The 17,604-nt window shown below is 29.6% G+C and overlaps 2 protein-coding genes across 3 annotated transcripts; one reads left to right on the forward strand and one right to left on the reverse strand.

The window, feature by feature from the left end:
- Nucleotides 1-647: 647 nt before the first annotated feature.
- On the forward strand, nucleotides 648-13,053 carry LOC111640046. 2 transcript variants are annotated; one of them, XM_023386049.1, is made up of 4 exons: nucleotides 648-719; nucleotides 788-899; nucleotides 2,150-3,256; nucleotides 12,734-13,053. In XM_023386049.1, the coding sequence occupies exons 1-4, from the start codon at nucleotides 711-713 to the stop codon at nucleotides 12,850-12,852; spliced, it is 1,347 nt and encodes a 448-aa protein (XP_023241817.1). In that variant the 5' UTR covers nucleotides 648-710; the 3' UTR covers nucleotides 12,853-13,053. The 2 variants fall into 2 exon arrangements, with proteins under 2 accessions (XP_023241817.1, XP_023241816.1); XM_023386048.1 differs by lacking the exon at nucleotides 12,734-13,053 and having other exon boundaries at nucleotides 2,150-3,576.
- A 322-nt stretch (nucleotides 13,054-13,375) lies between these two features.
- Nucleotides 13,376-17,393, reverse strand: LOC111640048 (stearoyl-CoA desaturase 5-like). Its single transcript, XM_023386051.1, has 4 exons — nucleotides 17,200-17,393; nucleotides 16,932-17,062; nucleotides 13,901-14,106; nucleotides 13,376-13,824 (listed from the first exon to the last, which is right to left on the reverse strand). Exons 1-4 carry the CDS (start codon nucleotides 17,363-17,365, stop codon nucleotides 13,404-13,406), a joined length of 924 nt encoding a protein of 307 aa, XP_023241819.1. The 5' UTR covers nucleotides 17,366-17,393; the 3' UTR covers nucleotides 13,376-13,403.
- Between the last annotated feature and the right edge of the window lie 211 nt (nucleotides 17,394-17,604).

The raw sequence follows: 17,604 nt of genomic DNA on the forward strand, positions 1-17,604 counted from the left end.
ACAGAATTATCAACAGTGTTATAGGGAGGGTCTATTGTAAAAGTTCATTTTGATTGTGAATATTAGAAGTATTTAAAAATAAATCATGAAATAAATTTTTTAGGATTACGTTGAGCTGACTGAAGAAGTTAAGAAAAAAGTATTTAAAACTTATGAACTTTGTATTAAAACAGCATAAATTCTAATTATGGAAATATATTGAAATTTTTTATTGTGAATTGTATGATAACAATGATAGTATTGTATGTTAAATAATTAATTAAAGGATGATTCTACTTCATTTCTAATATATTAAAATAAAAATATTTAAATTATTATAAGAGCAAGTATCTTTTATTAAGCGTGTTTAAATTACATTAAAATATGGTTATCAAGTAACAACATTATGTAACTTATTAAATAGAATAACAGAAACATTAGTATAACAGATTTATCAAACTGAATTAATGTTATAATATGTTGTTTGTGGGATTTGTTAATTACAGAATCAACAGTTTTGTTAAGCTGAATTGTTAATTACTATTACCTTAAGTTTAATGAAACGTTTAACGATTTTTTTCTTTAATTTATTCTTATTATTTCATACATTTATTATTATATTTCATGCATGTTTTCAATCAAACAAACACATACATTTTACACACAATAATGTTTTATTAAATTTAATTATTAAAATCTAACAATTATCACTTTTGTTGCGATGTGAAAGTATGGATAAGGTAATCAATTTTAATTATTTAAATTGTTTTATTAACATTTATAAAATTTTAATTCATCTATTATATAGAAATCTGAACAAAATATACATCGAGAATTAGATATTAAATTATGTCAATTAACTATTAGAAAACTGCTTACGAAGAATACATATAATATAAAGGCTGTTTCATCGAATAAAAGTAAGAACTTTGGTATGAAAATTTTGAAATAAATAAGCTAATGAAATGTGATTTATTTACACATGTTCATTAGAAATTTAAATAATGGATATGTCGATTTGTAAATAAACACTTCAAATATTAAATATTACTACTGTTTTAGGTTGACTATGGTCAGGATTTGTTCTTGTTCGTAGAAAACCTTAAACTGTAGAGCATTTTGAAGTAAATACAGTATACTATAAAGTGAACTCCAAGACAATTCTAGACACTGTAAAGCTGTCCATGATTGCTTGAGAAAACGTAACAACATACTCTATTACCGTGTGACAGATAGGAATCGTGAAGTACAGTCGACCCCCCTATAACGCGGTAGATACGTTTCACTTTATAAGAATTTCACGTTGTAGGAATCCTTAAATACATGAGCCAATCACAGCCCGATACGTGTGCAGTTTACGGACTACGGCTGTTTGAAAGGTTTCCTTCCATAAAATTAATCGATTCTAGACTAATTTGACTCAATATTTCCAAAACACGTATAATTTTTTGGGAATAATCCGTATAAACTATGTTATAAACAAAAAATTGTAGGATTACTTACCGAGTGTACACCGTTAGACGACGCCATTGCTTATGCTTGTTTTCGTCGCGGAGCAGCACACCAAACGGCGGACGCGTTTTCGTTGAACTTTGAAGACATCATTAATAGAAATAATTTTTATGGCCGTTGAATAAGAAATGTTTTTTTCACAAGAAATGTATAAAATTACAGTACTGTATTAGACTTACAGTACCTAATTTATATACTATACAGACGATAGTAAACTCAACTTACCCACCTAAACTCTCCGTAGCGTGTAAATAGTTCGGCTGCTCGTCCACTATTGGTCCAGATTCGACCAATCCTGTCGCGACACGAGTCGGCGATGACGTTTTACCGCATTTTACGAGTCTCTTTTAGCGTCTTTATACGAATACGGTCGCAATTTTTTTCGCCGCGATATACGAATCCGCCTTATATAAACCCGCGTTATAGAGGGGTCGACTGTAATATGACAATGCTGCCAACCTTTTACTTTTTGCACTATCTTATGTCCGGTTTTCCCGCTATCCGGTATACCTAATGTCTCTAAAACTCTGTCATATTAACTTATTCTGCTTGTTTTTTTGTCTGTCCAGAATAAGTACTTCTCTTCAAGAATTTAAACATTATAAACTGTATAATTAGACTAATTATTAATACCAAAATACTTATTTCTTTCTTATAGAATATACTGGACGTAAGAGAATTGAAAAAAACAAAATAATAAATGGAATAAATAAAGAAAAAACCAACAATATTTTTCAGAAATGTAGAAAATTAGATATTTCATCTCTATTAAGTAATAATAAAAAGCTTCATTTTTCATTAAAAAGAATACCAGCAGAAATTGAACTTACAATTAAAAGTAAATTCGATGTGAATTCTACAAATGGTTCACATCTATGGAGCGATGTCTGCGATTATTTAAAAAAACATTCAACTATAGTTTTAAATGAAAAGTATATGAAAAGAAGAATCCAGGCCTTCTTAATAAACCGATTTCCTGGTATAACCATTCTTTTATATATGAAAAACGATCCATTATTTTCAAACATTATCTCGATTCCAATTACAATTCTACCGAAACCATTTTCTTCGACAGAAATTGAAGATATGTTATCACTTTTCGGATCAAAACAATTGAATGAAATATATGTTTTTTGTGGTTTATGTAATCAAAACTTTTGCAATGCTAAAACTCATCTGAAAGAACTTTTAATAATTGAATGTTCAGAAGACCCATTTGGTTCAATGATATTTAAAAATACTTTTAGATGCTTAATATGCGATTGTAGCAGCAAATGTGACATGTCCATTTATGAACATATTTTTCTTCAACATATTATCTTTAAGGAAACGTATTGTTCTAAATGTAATCTGTTTACATCGTTGTATCAAAAAATAATGGATGAGAGAAAAGACGCGTACAATGTAAAAAGAAGAGAGAAAGAAACAAATGAAAGTTCAAAAATAATTTGTGAATATTGTAAAATATTTTTACTTACAGAAAAGGAATTATTAGAAAAACTTGTGCGTTATACAAATGATTGTAATGTTTATAAATGTGGTATTTGTAACAGAATTAGAAAAGAAAAATCGATTATTGAAAATCACGTATTGCAACACTTAAAATCTGATTATATCTTCTGTTCTGAATGTCATTACGCAAGATATGATTATTCGCTCGTAAAATCGATTATTTTAGACAAACGTGACAACAATTTCGAGATGAAATCCGATGTATCTTGTTTAAAAGAAAGTACAACAATGGCAGAAAGTGATGATGATTTAAATCAATCTAAACAAGTTCATGAGGTTCTACAAAATGTCATCCATTCTACTTCGGTTCATCAAATAGAAACTGATGAAGAAGATAATATCGAAGAGGCAACTGATCAAGATGAAGAATGAAATATACAATCCAATTCATTTAGAAGTAATAAATTCGTTACAAAAAACAAGCGATATATTAAATCAAAGAGAGAAAGAAATATTTTAAATTCATTTAAGCTAGAAATTTATCTAAATTTTTATAATTGTTTTTCATCAATTTAATTGAGTTTTTCGTGGGATTCTATTTGTAATTAACGTTAATAATAAATTTTAAAGTAATTCGATTGATTATTTTTCATATTTAATCACGTGTTTTAATAATATAAATGTTAATTAGTGTTTAAAGATTATATTGGTTTTATTTATACACGAGGGGAATGCATGCCAGAAGGTGGTTCTATAGAAAACTGACCCTTACTTAAGTGTCAGACACGTGATGAAAAGTGGGAAACTCCATATGACCAGCCTGAACCCATGACTAATTACCAGTGTTAAGTAGTTTTCTTATTCCCTTATAATGTTTTTAATTTAAATTATTTTTCATTATTTTATTATTATTTTGAAATTTTGCATCCCAAAACTCTTGCGCTCCTAAACCAGGTCTTAGTGTTGTACTGTACTAAAAAATGGAATTATCAATTTATTATAATTTTAATTTTGAGTGTAATAACAGAGAAAACTGTCTTGATAATGTGTAGTATTAATAAATAATTAATTATTAATTAATAAATTAATAATAATACACTCGTAACTTCAATAATGGCCACCACCAAACAGCATCCATTATATTTTGGAAGTTTTTAAACAAAACTGCATGCAAAATCACCTCCGGATAAGAACATCTTTTTATGTTCTGTCAGGTTACAAGAATACATAGTTATTTTCTCTGAAAAAATAATTTTAATTTCAAAAATAATAAATATTCGAATTATCAATGCATTTCAGTTAGTACAAAATAGTGATAATGTAGGAGAAATGTGCTGTTATGTATACATAACAAGGGAAAGTATTGAATCTGTCAAATTTGAACTTTCGACTTTTCTGCAAATTTCCATGTTTTGAGACCTCCTGAATCCAAAAAGTCAAAAAAAACTACAAAAAACATTTAGTGGATTTGTATGTATGTGTATCTCTGTGTGTGTTTGGGTCTATTTCGCTTAATATCTCAAGATGGGATAAACATTAAGAAACGAAATTTGGCATGGTGGGTTATATATGAGGGCATTGATGCTATTAAATTTTGGTGTTTAAAGGTCCAGGGAGTGTGGAGAAATAGAGGGTCTTGTGTCATATTTCGAGACTTAATGATGATTTTTTTCGTTACTAACATTTATAATTTTTCATAAAACCCATCCCTACCTTCAAAATTAAGATTTTTTTTCCAATTTTATAGTAATTAAAAATATAAAAATTTTTATTAAAAAAGCTAATAACAGATGGCGCCACACAGAATTTTATTTATTTTGTTTAATAATATAAAAGTTATCTATATATATATATATATACTAGCTGCAAGGACCCGCTTCGCTGCGTTTTTATTTGTATGTAATATAGTTTTTTATNAGGTTCGTTGGAAAGCACACCTCCACACTCAAATTGAATATATTTACAGTTTATTTACAGTTGTAGAAAGTAAAAGTTAAAAAACATAGTATATGTACGCGATAACCATGCGTGGTGACTCATGTGCCAGATTGGCGTCTAGGAACCAATAACCTTTGGAGAGACCTCAGTCAGCTTGTGGAGTTGGCTCAACTGCACGGTCGGTCCGGTCTCTGCTTTAACCCGTCCCTGAATTGATTAACAGAGGAGAACACTCTCTCTACGCTCAGCGGGCTTCCTAAGTGCCTGAGACTATCGTGTATCAATCTCTTGCCCTTCTCTCTCCTCTGTCGTTCGCCCCGCAATTTAAGGGTTTTTGGAACGGGGACTTACGACCAATCACAACCCTTTTTTATGCCCGAACAGCTTACGCTCGGGTCCGTTGTCATCCGACGAGAGTGGAGCTTACACAAACGTCCGCTACATGTTTACGTTCGTTTGTTTATCATATGGCAAATGTACTAACGTCTGACTGCAGGTGGGTCCAATTAACAAAGCCGATGCTTCCTTTGTCTTTTATCTGTTTACAAGTCAACACCTTACTAGTGGTATTACCCGACCGCAGGTAGGTCCAATTGACAAAGTCGCGCCTCTTTTGTTCCCACTCTGCTAAAAGGTCACTATTTTACAATTCTCTAATTTGTCTTGGAAGAAGGGGAGCCTATTTCTTGCACTCGTTGAAAACGAGTAAGATCGATTATAATCTAATAATCTTAATCTTTGTTATCGTTAGTTTTTGGCCGAGCAACGCTTAACTCATTTCCTCGTTAGTTTATATAGGTTCAACTTATATGGTAAATTGTAATTTATTGTAAAAATGTTTATATGTAATAAATCTGCAACGTTTAAAAGACACAAAACATTTATTATATCATATAATTCACTTTTACATAAACATTTGCATATACTAACACCATGCTTGTAAGTCTAATTTCGAAAACTGCACAGATAACTTTTTTCATTGGAACTTAAAATGAATCCACATCAATATGCTTAAAATTATACGAGAAAACGAATAAATACTTAATTTTTGCTACAATTTGCTGTTTTGTAAATGTTTTATAGGCTCTACTCATAATAAACTTTGTAAAAATAAAAAACAGTGAATATAGAACAATTATCATAGACGAATGCTTATTCTCTTTGCTGGTTATTTACTCAAATATGATATTTTGTTTTCGATTTTTGAATATGTCCTGGGCACTAACAAAGCATTTTAGTTATAACCATTACGAGTTCGACTAGGTTCACAATGGTCGCTGCCAGGAGGTGAGGGGAGGTATTGAATACAATGGACGTCCGTTTTATTTCATAAAATTTTACAGTTTATGCTTGTTATTATTCATAAAGTGATAAAAGTTTTGAAAAGGGTTGAGTTTTGTTGGACGTCCAAAGAAGAAAAGGAGATTACAAAACTTCGACAATCTGGGACAATCTGGGCCAAATTTCTTGAATAATACAGACGTAGTTTATAAACTGCCTCTAACACATTCGAAAAATATATAATTTATGTAAGCAAAGAATTATTACTATTATAGATACGTTCAGGTATGTCAGACAAGAAAACAAAACATCAGTCTGGTGAGTTTATCGCGAGCAAAAAAATAAACATAATAAGGAAAACAGAAAATTACAAGGATTTATGCTGAAATGCGTAAAGTTGGACGATGCTGATCCGACGGCATCAACAGCACTAAGGATTGCATTTCAGATAATAATGAAGAAATGGAACGTGAAATATCAAATGACAAGTCTGAAATTCGTCTAAAATTGTGTCAAGAAACGTTAGTGCCTGAATCGATCTGTGGAAAAAATAATTTAGAAAATAATATTTTGTTGAATTGACCACTGAAGGTGATGTAGATACAGGGAATCCTTTTAACTGGCCACCAATTATTAATATTCGGTTATTAAAACTGATAGTTCAGAAGGGACCTGTATTGCCTCATCATACAAAATTTCTTAAAGAAAACAATGGCATATTATCTGCGTCACAATATATCACAAAACTCTTAGTATAGATTTTTCTCCCCAAATATGACTACGGAGTTTTGAGTACAAAGAAAATGTATCTTAATCTCTTTGTACTCTGTAGTGCCATTTGGTGGAGCAGGGTCACAATATGCTTCATATTAAAACTCTAACTATTTGGCTGGTTATATATGACACGTAGATCTAAAACTTTTATAGCCATTTTCATACACATATATCCAAAAATGTATATAAAAATATTCAGATGCATTTTCAGATGAATGACGTTACTCCCAGTTGAAACTCATTGTGAATCTAGACTAGATGAAACAATGCAACTTTAAGTAGAGTGACAAGACGTCTCCGATTTTGCAGTGTTTTTAATATTTCATTGTGGAATTAATCTTTGAATAGAACAATTTCATTAACAAGTAAATACATTACCACAAAATAAAGATCAATAAATAAACAAATTTGAAAAAATAACTAAAGTTCAATCACTTTTAGACTACATTTTTACTCATTTGGCGACTTTAGTTTTTTTAAAGTTTAAATTCTAAATTTACTGAACGAAATTTAAATAAGCTATTTGCCAAATTATTTAAAAATGCAGCTGAAGGAAAATTTGCACTTTAAACCTGAACGTCACCTGGTAACTAACGTTAGTTCAACGTAGAGACGATCATCGATTCGAAATCGATACAACGCTTATTATATAGTCGATATTTTCTCGAAGTAAGTAGCTTATACTTTACGACAAAACATGGAACAAATACAAGAAAAATGTCATCTGAATTCGACAAATATTGCAGCAGTTATAAAGAATTAGACGACGTCTTTTATATTAGTAATATAAATTAAACTAAAAGTAATAAATCTGAAAAATTTATTATTTCCACGTTATAATACTAGAGAATGTTTCGAGAAAAATAAATTCCTGGTACTGTACGTGAACCAGTTCATTTATCATTAATGAAATTTATATGTTAAACATATTAGAAATACTTCTTAATATAATTAGATGCATCAATTTAGAAAGCACACAAATCCTTTGGACTTTATGACCCTATTAAAATTACACGCCATTGTATTTAGCTTCATTATCGATTACTGCATTTAACTTTTAATGGTATAATAATTTATAAAATTTCTGATTTCCATTAAAGGTATTGCTAGTTTTCATAATTGTGCTTACATAAAAGTGAAACAGCTATACTTTATCCTTGAAGCTGCACAGTAAATTCAACTGACTGTACACAACAGACAATTATTCTCTGCCGTAATTCTCCGTTTTAAATACAACGCAGACTGTTCTTACATCAAAGATGATTACAAGTATCCATGACGACATAATACGAACCTCATCGAGCATTAGCTCTACTATTGTAAGTTTTAAACATGAAATATGTCTAAAATGTATTCTGTCATCATTTACCTCAATATCAATGATATACGGATGGAATTTTTTCAATCCCTGTTCTTGTGTCATGCGAAAACACAATTATTTGCTCAAACTTCTATACAGATTTTATTTAGTTTTTATCGAATGTATATACTGGATGCATTTTTTCCTCACTTTTTCCATGATAATTCCTTTTCTGTCAAGTAAAACGCCCTGTATATCCTGGTACTCGATTGTCGACAACGACATCTTTGTCAAATGAGCGTTTGTATTCTTGCCTTAGTGTTCGCCGTAATATTCAGCATCGTCAGAAGAGTAAAATTAAATACAAAAATTAAACTAAGAAATTCCAACTACTTTTGCCAAAATCAGCTGTTTTCTATCATTACTTATACAGAAAGTGCCACAATGATTATAACAGTAATTACCACATCATGGCTACAATTGTTGAATGTATTTTTCTTTTATCACGATTTGAAGAAAAGAGAATTATTCAAGCTGGAAGCACTTATTTGCAGCGTTGAAATTGGAATATGGATGACTGTAATGAGTGGAGGGTTAATATACCTCTGTTTCTTTATTGTCTTGATTATTGTTACGTTATCGACGGCCTTCCAGAACATATCAAAAGAACTCTACGTAATGACAAAAGATAATGCGAATTTAAAATTGGAATTGGAAGAAATAATGGCACAGCACCATGAAATTTGGTCATACACCAATCAACTCAACGGACCATTCAATTATGTATTAACGATTTTCTACGCTGCTTTATTAACAGAAACGTGTCTACTTTATTTTATTGCCATCTACTCAAAAGTGAAATTCGCATTGAAACTCTTTATTTTAATGATTTGTGCTGTAACAACTATTGTATGTATCTTATTTGGATTCCTGATGGCTGTTTTTACGTCAAAAGTAAGAGTTTTCTTAAAATGAAAATAAGTTAATTTATGGATTTAATCAAATGTTTCGCTTTGTTTTTCTCTTTCAGATGCAAACATCCTTTCAAGATATAAGAAGATTTGCTAATTCCGATTTCAGATTAGAACAGAAATTAAAGGTAGATTATTATAAATTTGTTCTTTTTATATTAATAAATGTTAATTTTTGTAAATTTTATTTAATAATGACAATCAGTTATTGTACAGATGTTGAATTTTATGAAGAGATTTGGTAAAGTGTCTCTGTGCTTATCCATGAATGATTACTTCAACGTTACCAAGAAATTTCCGATTAAAGTATATTTAACTACGTTTTATAATATTAATTATGGAAACATTATATTGATATAGGCCTATATAATTTTTGAAATTTTTCAGATGGCAAGATCGCTTCATTCTGTATTTTCTGGACTTCTGAACCTCAGAACAGCTTCGAAACCTAAAAATTGATATATTTGTTTTATAAATTTTAACTTTAAAATAAATACATTTATTAACCAAATCGAAGACAACTCTGCCCAAGAGGGATGGCCATTTATTTTGCATTCCAGACTATGAGAAGTAAAACGTCTATGTGTCACCGATTTCTTTTAATTTTAATTGGATGTCTGTGTATTTTAAAGGACTTTTTTACCTCTGGCGGCATGGGAAGGAAGGCCTGTCCCTATGAATGTGTATGTGGATAGTCTGGAATGCAGAATAAATATACCTATATGATCCGTTTTTCGCGAAATTTGATTGGTTGGCAGATTACCATTTCATATTCGGCTGCGAATAGTACAGATTCTTACAGTTAACATTAAAAAAAATACGATGTCTTTAACTTTTTAAGATATATCCTCAATTAACGTGTACTTTACCAATGAGACTGTGCCATTTCGTACCGTCCGAGTATGGCGATAACAGTGACAATGGTTGGCTAAACTAAACAAACTCTTATATGGTTTTCGTTTTAATTTTTATTATATTATGATGTTTGATTTATATAAATGCAAAAATTACCTTGTGTATGGGTTCTTTATTCGTTTACTGTACACAATTTAAATTTTTTTTTTAAATATGTTAGATTGGTCACTCGGTGAGACGAACCTTTGTAAATATAAATGAAATACTATAATATAATATAATAGAAGAATTAGAAGTAAAAAATAATCTAATAATCTTAACCTTTATTAATATATTTCGCCCGGGCATGTACTAGTATCCATTATTTTAGATTGAAAATAAGTTAAAAGTTTTTAATTATTTATAAATGAATAATTTTTTTCCTTACGCAACGTTTTTTTCTTCGCCTGATTCGAAGAATAAAATAGCACGTTTATCATTTGTTTACCGTACTGTGAACGTTGTTCAACACGTTATATGTTAAATGAAATGGAATGCAGCGAGTGTGGTATAAAATATTGTCATAGACAAAGTTTAAACAGTACGATGTGATATACAGTATAATACTTGTGTTTTCTGTTCATAATTATAAATACTCTGTTCGAAATTATTAGTTACAGTGAAAATATATTAAATTTATGGGTAGGAGTCTTGCGTATAAATAAATTTTTAAAATAAAATATTAATACTGTAACATAATCAGATAAAAATATGAATAAAATAAAGCATACGGGGTCTAAAAATTTGAGAGAAGAGCTATTATTATCAGTAATTGAACGTTATGTATTATGCACAAGTATATATTTAAAAAAAACATTATTGTTTAAAAAAATTAATTGTAAAGTTATTACTTACATGACATACTCAACCATAATATTGTCTGCATAACATTATTTTGAAAAGGAGACTTAGAATAGTTATAGAGAAAAAACAGGTTCAAGACTCTAACCTCCTTTCACTCATAGCCAATTATTGGCGAAGGAAATGTAATATTAAATATTATTAAGGGTTAAAAGCGACATATTATTCCATTAAATGTGATTATTTTAAAATTAAAATCAATAAGCCTAGTATCTTGGTATACCACATAATTAAAGTTGTATTCTTGAATCAAAACATCTAGCAGACCTGATGTAAATCATTAGCTCAGTAATAAAGTTGACACATAGAATTGCAAAATGTAAAAAGCCTCATACTATAGCAGAAAAACCTCATTCTACCGGGTGCTGTTGATATGATAAACATTATGATCGGTGGTCTGCTGGATAGCAGCTTTCAAAAGTGGCTTTATTCAATAACACTGTCAGTCGCAGAATATACAGCACATAGCGAATGAACTCCAATGTTCAGTGATTAAAAAAAAAATAGAAGGGAAGAAATTTGGGTTGCAGCTGGATGAGGACACAGATAATAATAATGATACTCACTTGATTTGCTATGTACAGTTTATAGATAATAATAGCATTGTAGATGACTTTCTCTTCTGTAAAAGTATCGCTGCTGGTGCTAAGGTTCACGACTTGTTCGAGATCCTTGATATTTTTATTTCCGAAAATAAAAATGGACCAAATGCATTGGTATCTTTACTGATGATGCTCGTTCTATGTCCTGATATTGTCGAGGTTTGCAAGCATTTTTTCGAAGCAAAGACCCTTATGCACTGTGGACCCATTGCGTTATTTACAGGGAAGCACTCGCCTCAGAATATCTGAGTCCTGTATTGAACCATAATATGTAGTACATGTAGTAAACTTTATAAAAACGGCTGTTGAAGGCAAGATTTTTCAAAAACTATGTGAGGATGTTGGATTCGCCCACACGTCTTTGTTGTATCGAGAAAGTACTAAACATTATCACACGAGAGCCATGGTTCTCTCGAGGTAATGCTTTTCTTATTGAGTTGTCTTGCTACAATACGTTGAAAACAAAATTTAGCAGCATAAAATTAACTGAACTTTGGATATCAGTAAAAGATGAATATCCCTTATGAGTGGTACAGCTTAGAGAATTTTAATTCCATTTGCTACTTCTTATTTGTGTAAAGCTGATTTTGTCGTTGTGTTAAAAATTAAACATTGCGCGAAAATCAACGTGGAGAAGGAAATGAGGGTGGCTGTGTCCAGTTTGATTCCAAGGTTTGAGAAAATGTGCGGTGATCAACAGGCTCATCCATCCCACTTATTATAATTAATTGAATTTGTTCAATTACATTTTTTTGTCATCTTAAATACGTGTTTTATTTATTTTTTACTTAACGACCTAACTCTTTAATTAAAAAAATATTGGCTATTTCGCTATTTCGCAAATTGTACTTGTTAGAATTTGACATAGGGCGCCTGGCACCACTGGCATAGAAGATACGCCGAGAATCATAAACTGACACATAAAATTAGGGCTTAATGTATGCTTGTTATTGGTCATTTTAAATCACAAATTGACAATGAAATATCTAAATATTGTACTGAAGAGCTTGGCTTTCAATACAATACATTCTTACTGGTAAACTGTAAACTGATGTACTGGAAGGAAAGCTCGAAAAGTATCGACAGTTAGAAGGATCACAGTATATATTTCTCAAATATTGTATTTTTATATGTAAATTTTCTTATATATATATTTTTTTTTTNTTTAAATCAATCTAAACAAGTTCATGAGGTTCTACAAAATGTCATCCATTCTACTTCGGTTCATCAAATAGAAACTGATGAAGAAGATAATATCGAAGAGGCAACTGATCAAGATGAAGAATGAAATATACAATCCAATTCATTTAGAAGTAATAAATTCGTTACAAAAAACAAGCGATATATTAAATCAAAGAGAGAAAGAAATATTTTAAATTCATTTAAGCTAGAAATTTATCTAAATTTTTATAATTGTTTTTCATCAATTTAATTGAGTTTTTCGTGGGATTCTATTTGTAATTAACGTTAATAATAAATTTTAAAGTAATTCGATTGATTATTTTTCATATTTAATCACGTGTTTTAATAATATAAATGTTAATTAGTGTTTAAAGATTATATTGGTTTTATTTATACACGAGGGGAATGCATGCCAGAAGGTGGTTCTATAGAAAACTGACCCTTACTTAAGTGTCAGACACGTGATGAAAAGTGGGAAACTCCATATGACCAGCCTGAACCCATGACTAATTACCAGTGTTAAGTAGTTTTCTTATTCCCTTATAATGTTTTTAATTTAAATTTTTGATAACTAACACACATTTTAAACCAATTTTTTATTATTTTATCAAAAAAATAATTTTTATTCGTTCTTTTCGAGATAAAAAAAAAAAAAAGCTATAATTTCTCTCCCGTTCTTTCTTTTCTCTGTTGAATTATTTCTGGGGATGCTCTTTTTCTGTCATAAACTAATCCTAACCATGCCATACAATCAATAAAGAGAGCAGTTGAATTTAATTTCCATCCGAACTCACTGGTACAGTAATCCCATGGAAACGTGTGATGATAATTATGAAAACCTTCTCCAATTGAAAACATATGAACTATTGGACTTTCTCTTGGATTTATAAATCTATCGTATGGTCTAGTACCCCACATGTGAGCGGCACTGTTTACCAACCATGTTCCATGCAAGGACACAACGTAACGGCTGAAAAATTGAGTAAAAAGTGAACTCCAAAAGCTTTCGCCCCAGTAAAGAATGGGAACCATTGTTGGTATCACTACGGATATCAGAAATACTAATATGTAATAATACCTGTAAAATAAACGAACATTAATAAATACAAGTAGTTGATTGATTAATAATGTTAAGTATGAAAGAATTTCCTTACTTTCTCTGAAACACAACGACGGGATCTTTGAGAAGATCGCTCATGTCAATACTTTTCCCTTTCTCTTTTACTTCCGGATGTTTTTTAACCATTAGCCATCCCATATGAGAGAAGAAGAATCCTCTCTTAGCATTGTGTGGATCCGCATCTGTTTCGGAATATTTGTGATGAACTCTGTGATCTCTGCTCCATTCGTAGATATCGTTCTGCAATATAATTCCAATTATAAAGTTTCTTAATATATTTTTTTTACGTCAATTCATTTGAATAACATGGCTTTAAACGAATTTCATTTTGAAATAATTCCACTAATACAAGGAAAACTGCAGTACAAAATGTAAATTAAAACAATAAAAAAATATATAAATTCCATCTTCCTTGTTCTGGTTTAAAAAAAGTAAACAGCAAATTAATCATAAACCAGTTTTTAAAAAATCAATTATAGATTCTTATATCTTATGGATATAGGTTATGTTATCATATGTATAATTATGCCTTCTGTTTATATGCCCGTAAATATATGATAGTGTTATAGGTTTATCAGTTAATAATAAAGCATTTTGAGTGATTCTAAACGTCATACAACATTGAATAATATTTAATTAATTATTACATTCTTATTTATTTATAATAATATAGGTAATGTAAGTCAAGGTTTGGAATGCCTTCTGGGAAGACTTTTATGTAAAACTGGCCCCTGTCTAGTTGTTACTAACGTGAAGAAAACCCATAAAACTCCACGTGGCCAGCCCGTAGCCAGGCGCGAACACAGATGTTCAATGGTTTGATTCACCCGGATACTACTGGACCCTTAAGTCTCCCCATTAATGACAATAAAAATAGAACCCAACAATTAATAATTAGTAAAATTATCTGTGTTAAAGACAGAAATTCCAGAGGGGGAATTACATGATCTGTGGTTTCTTTTGGTTATTTATAATTAAATTCGTCTAAATTACTGTAAATCATAGAATCCATTAATCAACTTGTTTTCGTAAACAAGAAAAGGGATTTTTATATCTTTAGGAATTATACAATGTAAAATTTAACACGAATTTAAAATTTACCAAGTATTACAATTGATATTCCTAGAATTTATCTAAATACAACCTAAATATGACGTACACAATCATACTAAACTGCTGAATCAATCGAAATTGATTCATCAAAGAGTTTCGTATAGATAGTTCTTGGCCATGAGCATCAACTCTAAAGGGTAGAACCGCAATAATATTTTAAGTAGTGTTTCCACCATGTCATATTTATGTGAAGACTCTCAGTATGTTAATTGCGTGTCATAAAACGAAAAACATATATATATATATGAACTTGATTTATGCTTTATTCATAATAGCATTCATTTATATGTAATGCATATATTATATATACGTACGAAATGTAAGCGAGAAAACATCCGAAATTAAATTTTGTATGCAAAACTAGAGAATTTATGATAAATTTATAACGTTTTAATATACTTTAATCAAATATATTAATACTATACAATAAAAAATATTCATAGATTACAATATTGTACGATATCTCACTGGTATTACAACCGGATGAAAATACAGTCGACCCCCCCCATAACACTGTTGATTTTTCCGTTTTATATAAATTCCATGTTGTACGAGTCACTTAGATTTTACAAATACTTGAGCCGTTCAAAGCCAGGCACACGTATTTGTAAAATCTAAGTGACTCGTACAACATGGAATTCATATAAAACGGAATAATCAACAGTGTTATAGGGGGGGTCGACTGTATTCATAGATAATATGTAACGTATCAGTTGCGGCTTGCTTATACAGTGGAATCTCGATGAACTTGATGAGACCAGGGATTACCCGAAAGAATAATCTATAAACTCTTTTGTTTTTGTGTTTTGGGTAGATCAAGTACTGTGCTTTTAAGTTTTATGAACTATAAATACTATAATGCAAATACTGTATTTGAAAATCAATTAATTTGCTCAATATTTAACGTAATGTTTACGTATGACCTAATTTCGCGGCGCTACAATCGAAAGATGGCGTACTGATACTTTGTAATGAATACTTCATGTTACACAAATACCAATTTTAGAAATATTTATACAAGTCATTGACTTAGATTTTATCGATAATTTATATTTTGATTATTATAATTTTTTTTATAACGTTAAAATTTTCCTTTAACATATTTTATGAATGATTTATCAAACTGCATTGAGATTATTTTGGGTATTGTATATAACACATGTAAATATATGATAGATTTAATCATGCAAAAAAAAAACCTTCATAGACAAAACTTTCACTCGTTACATAACGTATTCAATTAATATTAAATGATAAACTTTTCGTAAAGTATTAGAAAAGTTTATTATATATTTAATGTTCCTGCAGCAATCCTAATAATGACTGCAAGAACAGCTTGATTTCCATAATAAAAAGTATTGCTAGTAAAGGTTTTAATTGTTTATTAATATTATTTAACTTTTTTTAATAGTTTCAAGAACAGGAATAATCATTTTCCTTGAAATATTTATTCATAAAGGCGATCCCATTTAGGCAATATGAACCTCCCCCAGCAAACAAAAATTTGACCGTGAAATAAGAATTCCGAAACTTCAAAATATAAATAATTTATTAAAATTGTTAATTAACGACTCCATATATTACCATAATTAATACTTATAAAAATCAGGTTTTAAATGCTTAGTTATAATTAAATATATATATATATATATATATTTTTTTTTCCTTGTTATCGAAATGTTTTAATCTCAAATCATAGAAGAAATATTAAAATTGAATAGCATTAGCTTTATTTCCGAATTTAACTTTTCCTTAATATACTAAAAATAATATTTTAAATGATAACTAAAATTAATATATAAATAGAAATAGTTATTTTACTTGTAAAACTTCATTCCATGTTCCTTGAACATATTAAACTATATTTATTTCCTCAACAAAAAAAATTAAAGATGGAAAAATAAAAATTATATTGTTTTATTATACTTAATTTATAAAATAAAATAAAATACCTGAATGGCCATGGTTTGAAAGAACATAAGAAATACTCTAACAGGCCACTTTGCTTTGTAACTACGATGAGACCATAGTCTATGAGATCCTCCAGTTACTCCCAAAATGCTTAAATATGCCCATAATGATGCTGAAAATAATATTTTGTTTAACAATTTCTTATTTACATTATATATAAAATTTAAATTATATACGAATATAAACTGTTTAAAAGAATAAAACCACGAGTAAAGTAATTAACTTTGGCACCCTTAAAAAAACACTTACCAGTTGTAAAAGTTCTCCAATTTGCAAGATAAATACCATAAAGAGCTCCAATATGTAAAATAATAAATGCTATTACATTTTTCCATACAATTTCCATTGGTGGTTTTTTAGATTTTGCATTTTCTTCAGTTTCTGTTACTGTAGTAAAAGTTTGACTAGGAGCCATCTTGTTTATTACACTAATCTTCAAAAATATTTATGTAATATGTCGATGTTCATTTTATATAAAGTGAAAAAAAAATCATTTAAATAAATCTGATTGGGTGTATTTCTTAAGGGAAATCTGCTTGGTTATCTTACATGACACAATTCATTGAATATTCGATCATTGGTCGAGAGAAAATGACATCACTAATTTTTGGTACATGTGGCTTTTTCATTTGTGGATTTATTTACTTTCTATGA

This window comes from Centruroides sculpturatus, unplaced genomic scaffold (assembly GCF_000671375.1).
Source record: "Centruroides sculpturatus isolate CEXI.00-Female unplaced genomic scaffold, Cexi_2.0 scaffold1258, whole genome shotgun sequence".
Classification (NCBI taxonomy): Eukaryota; Metazoa; Arthropoda; class Arachnida; order Scorpiones; family Buthidae; genus Centruroides; species Centruroides sculpturatus.

Bases quoted from the DNA above. Each gene is read 5' to 3' on its own strand.
- LOC111640046 (XM_023386049.1), top strand. The intron at 900-2,149 runs GTAAGAACTTTG...TCTTTCTTATAG, and splicing joins GGCTGTTTCATCGAATAAAA to AATATACTGGACGTAAGAGA.
- LOC111640048 (XM_023386051.1), bottom strand. From the start codon at position 17,365: ATGGCTCCTAGTCAAACTTTTACTACAGTAACAGAAACTGAAGAAAAT. The intron at 17,063-17,199 runs GTAAGTGTTTTT...TATTATTTTCAG, and splicing joins TTGGAGAACTTTTACAACTG to CATCATTATGGGCATATTTA. The intron at 13,825-13,900 runs GTAAGGAAATTC...TTTATTTTACAG, and splicing joins GTCGTTGTGTTTCAGAGAAA to GTATTATTACATATTAGTAT.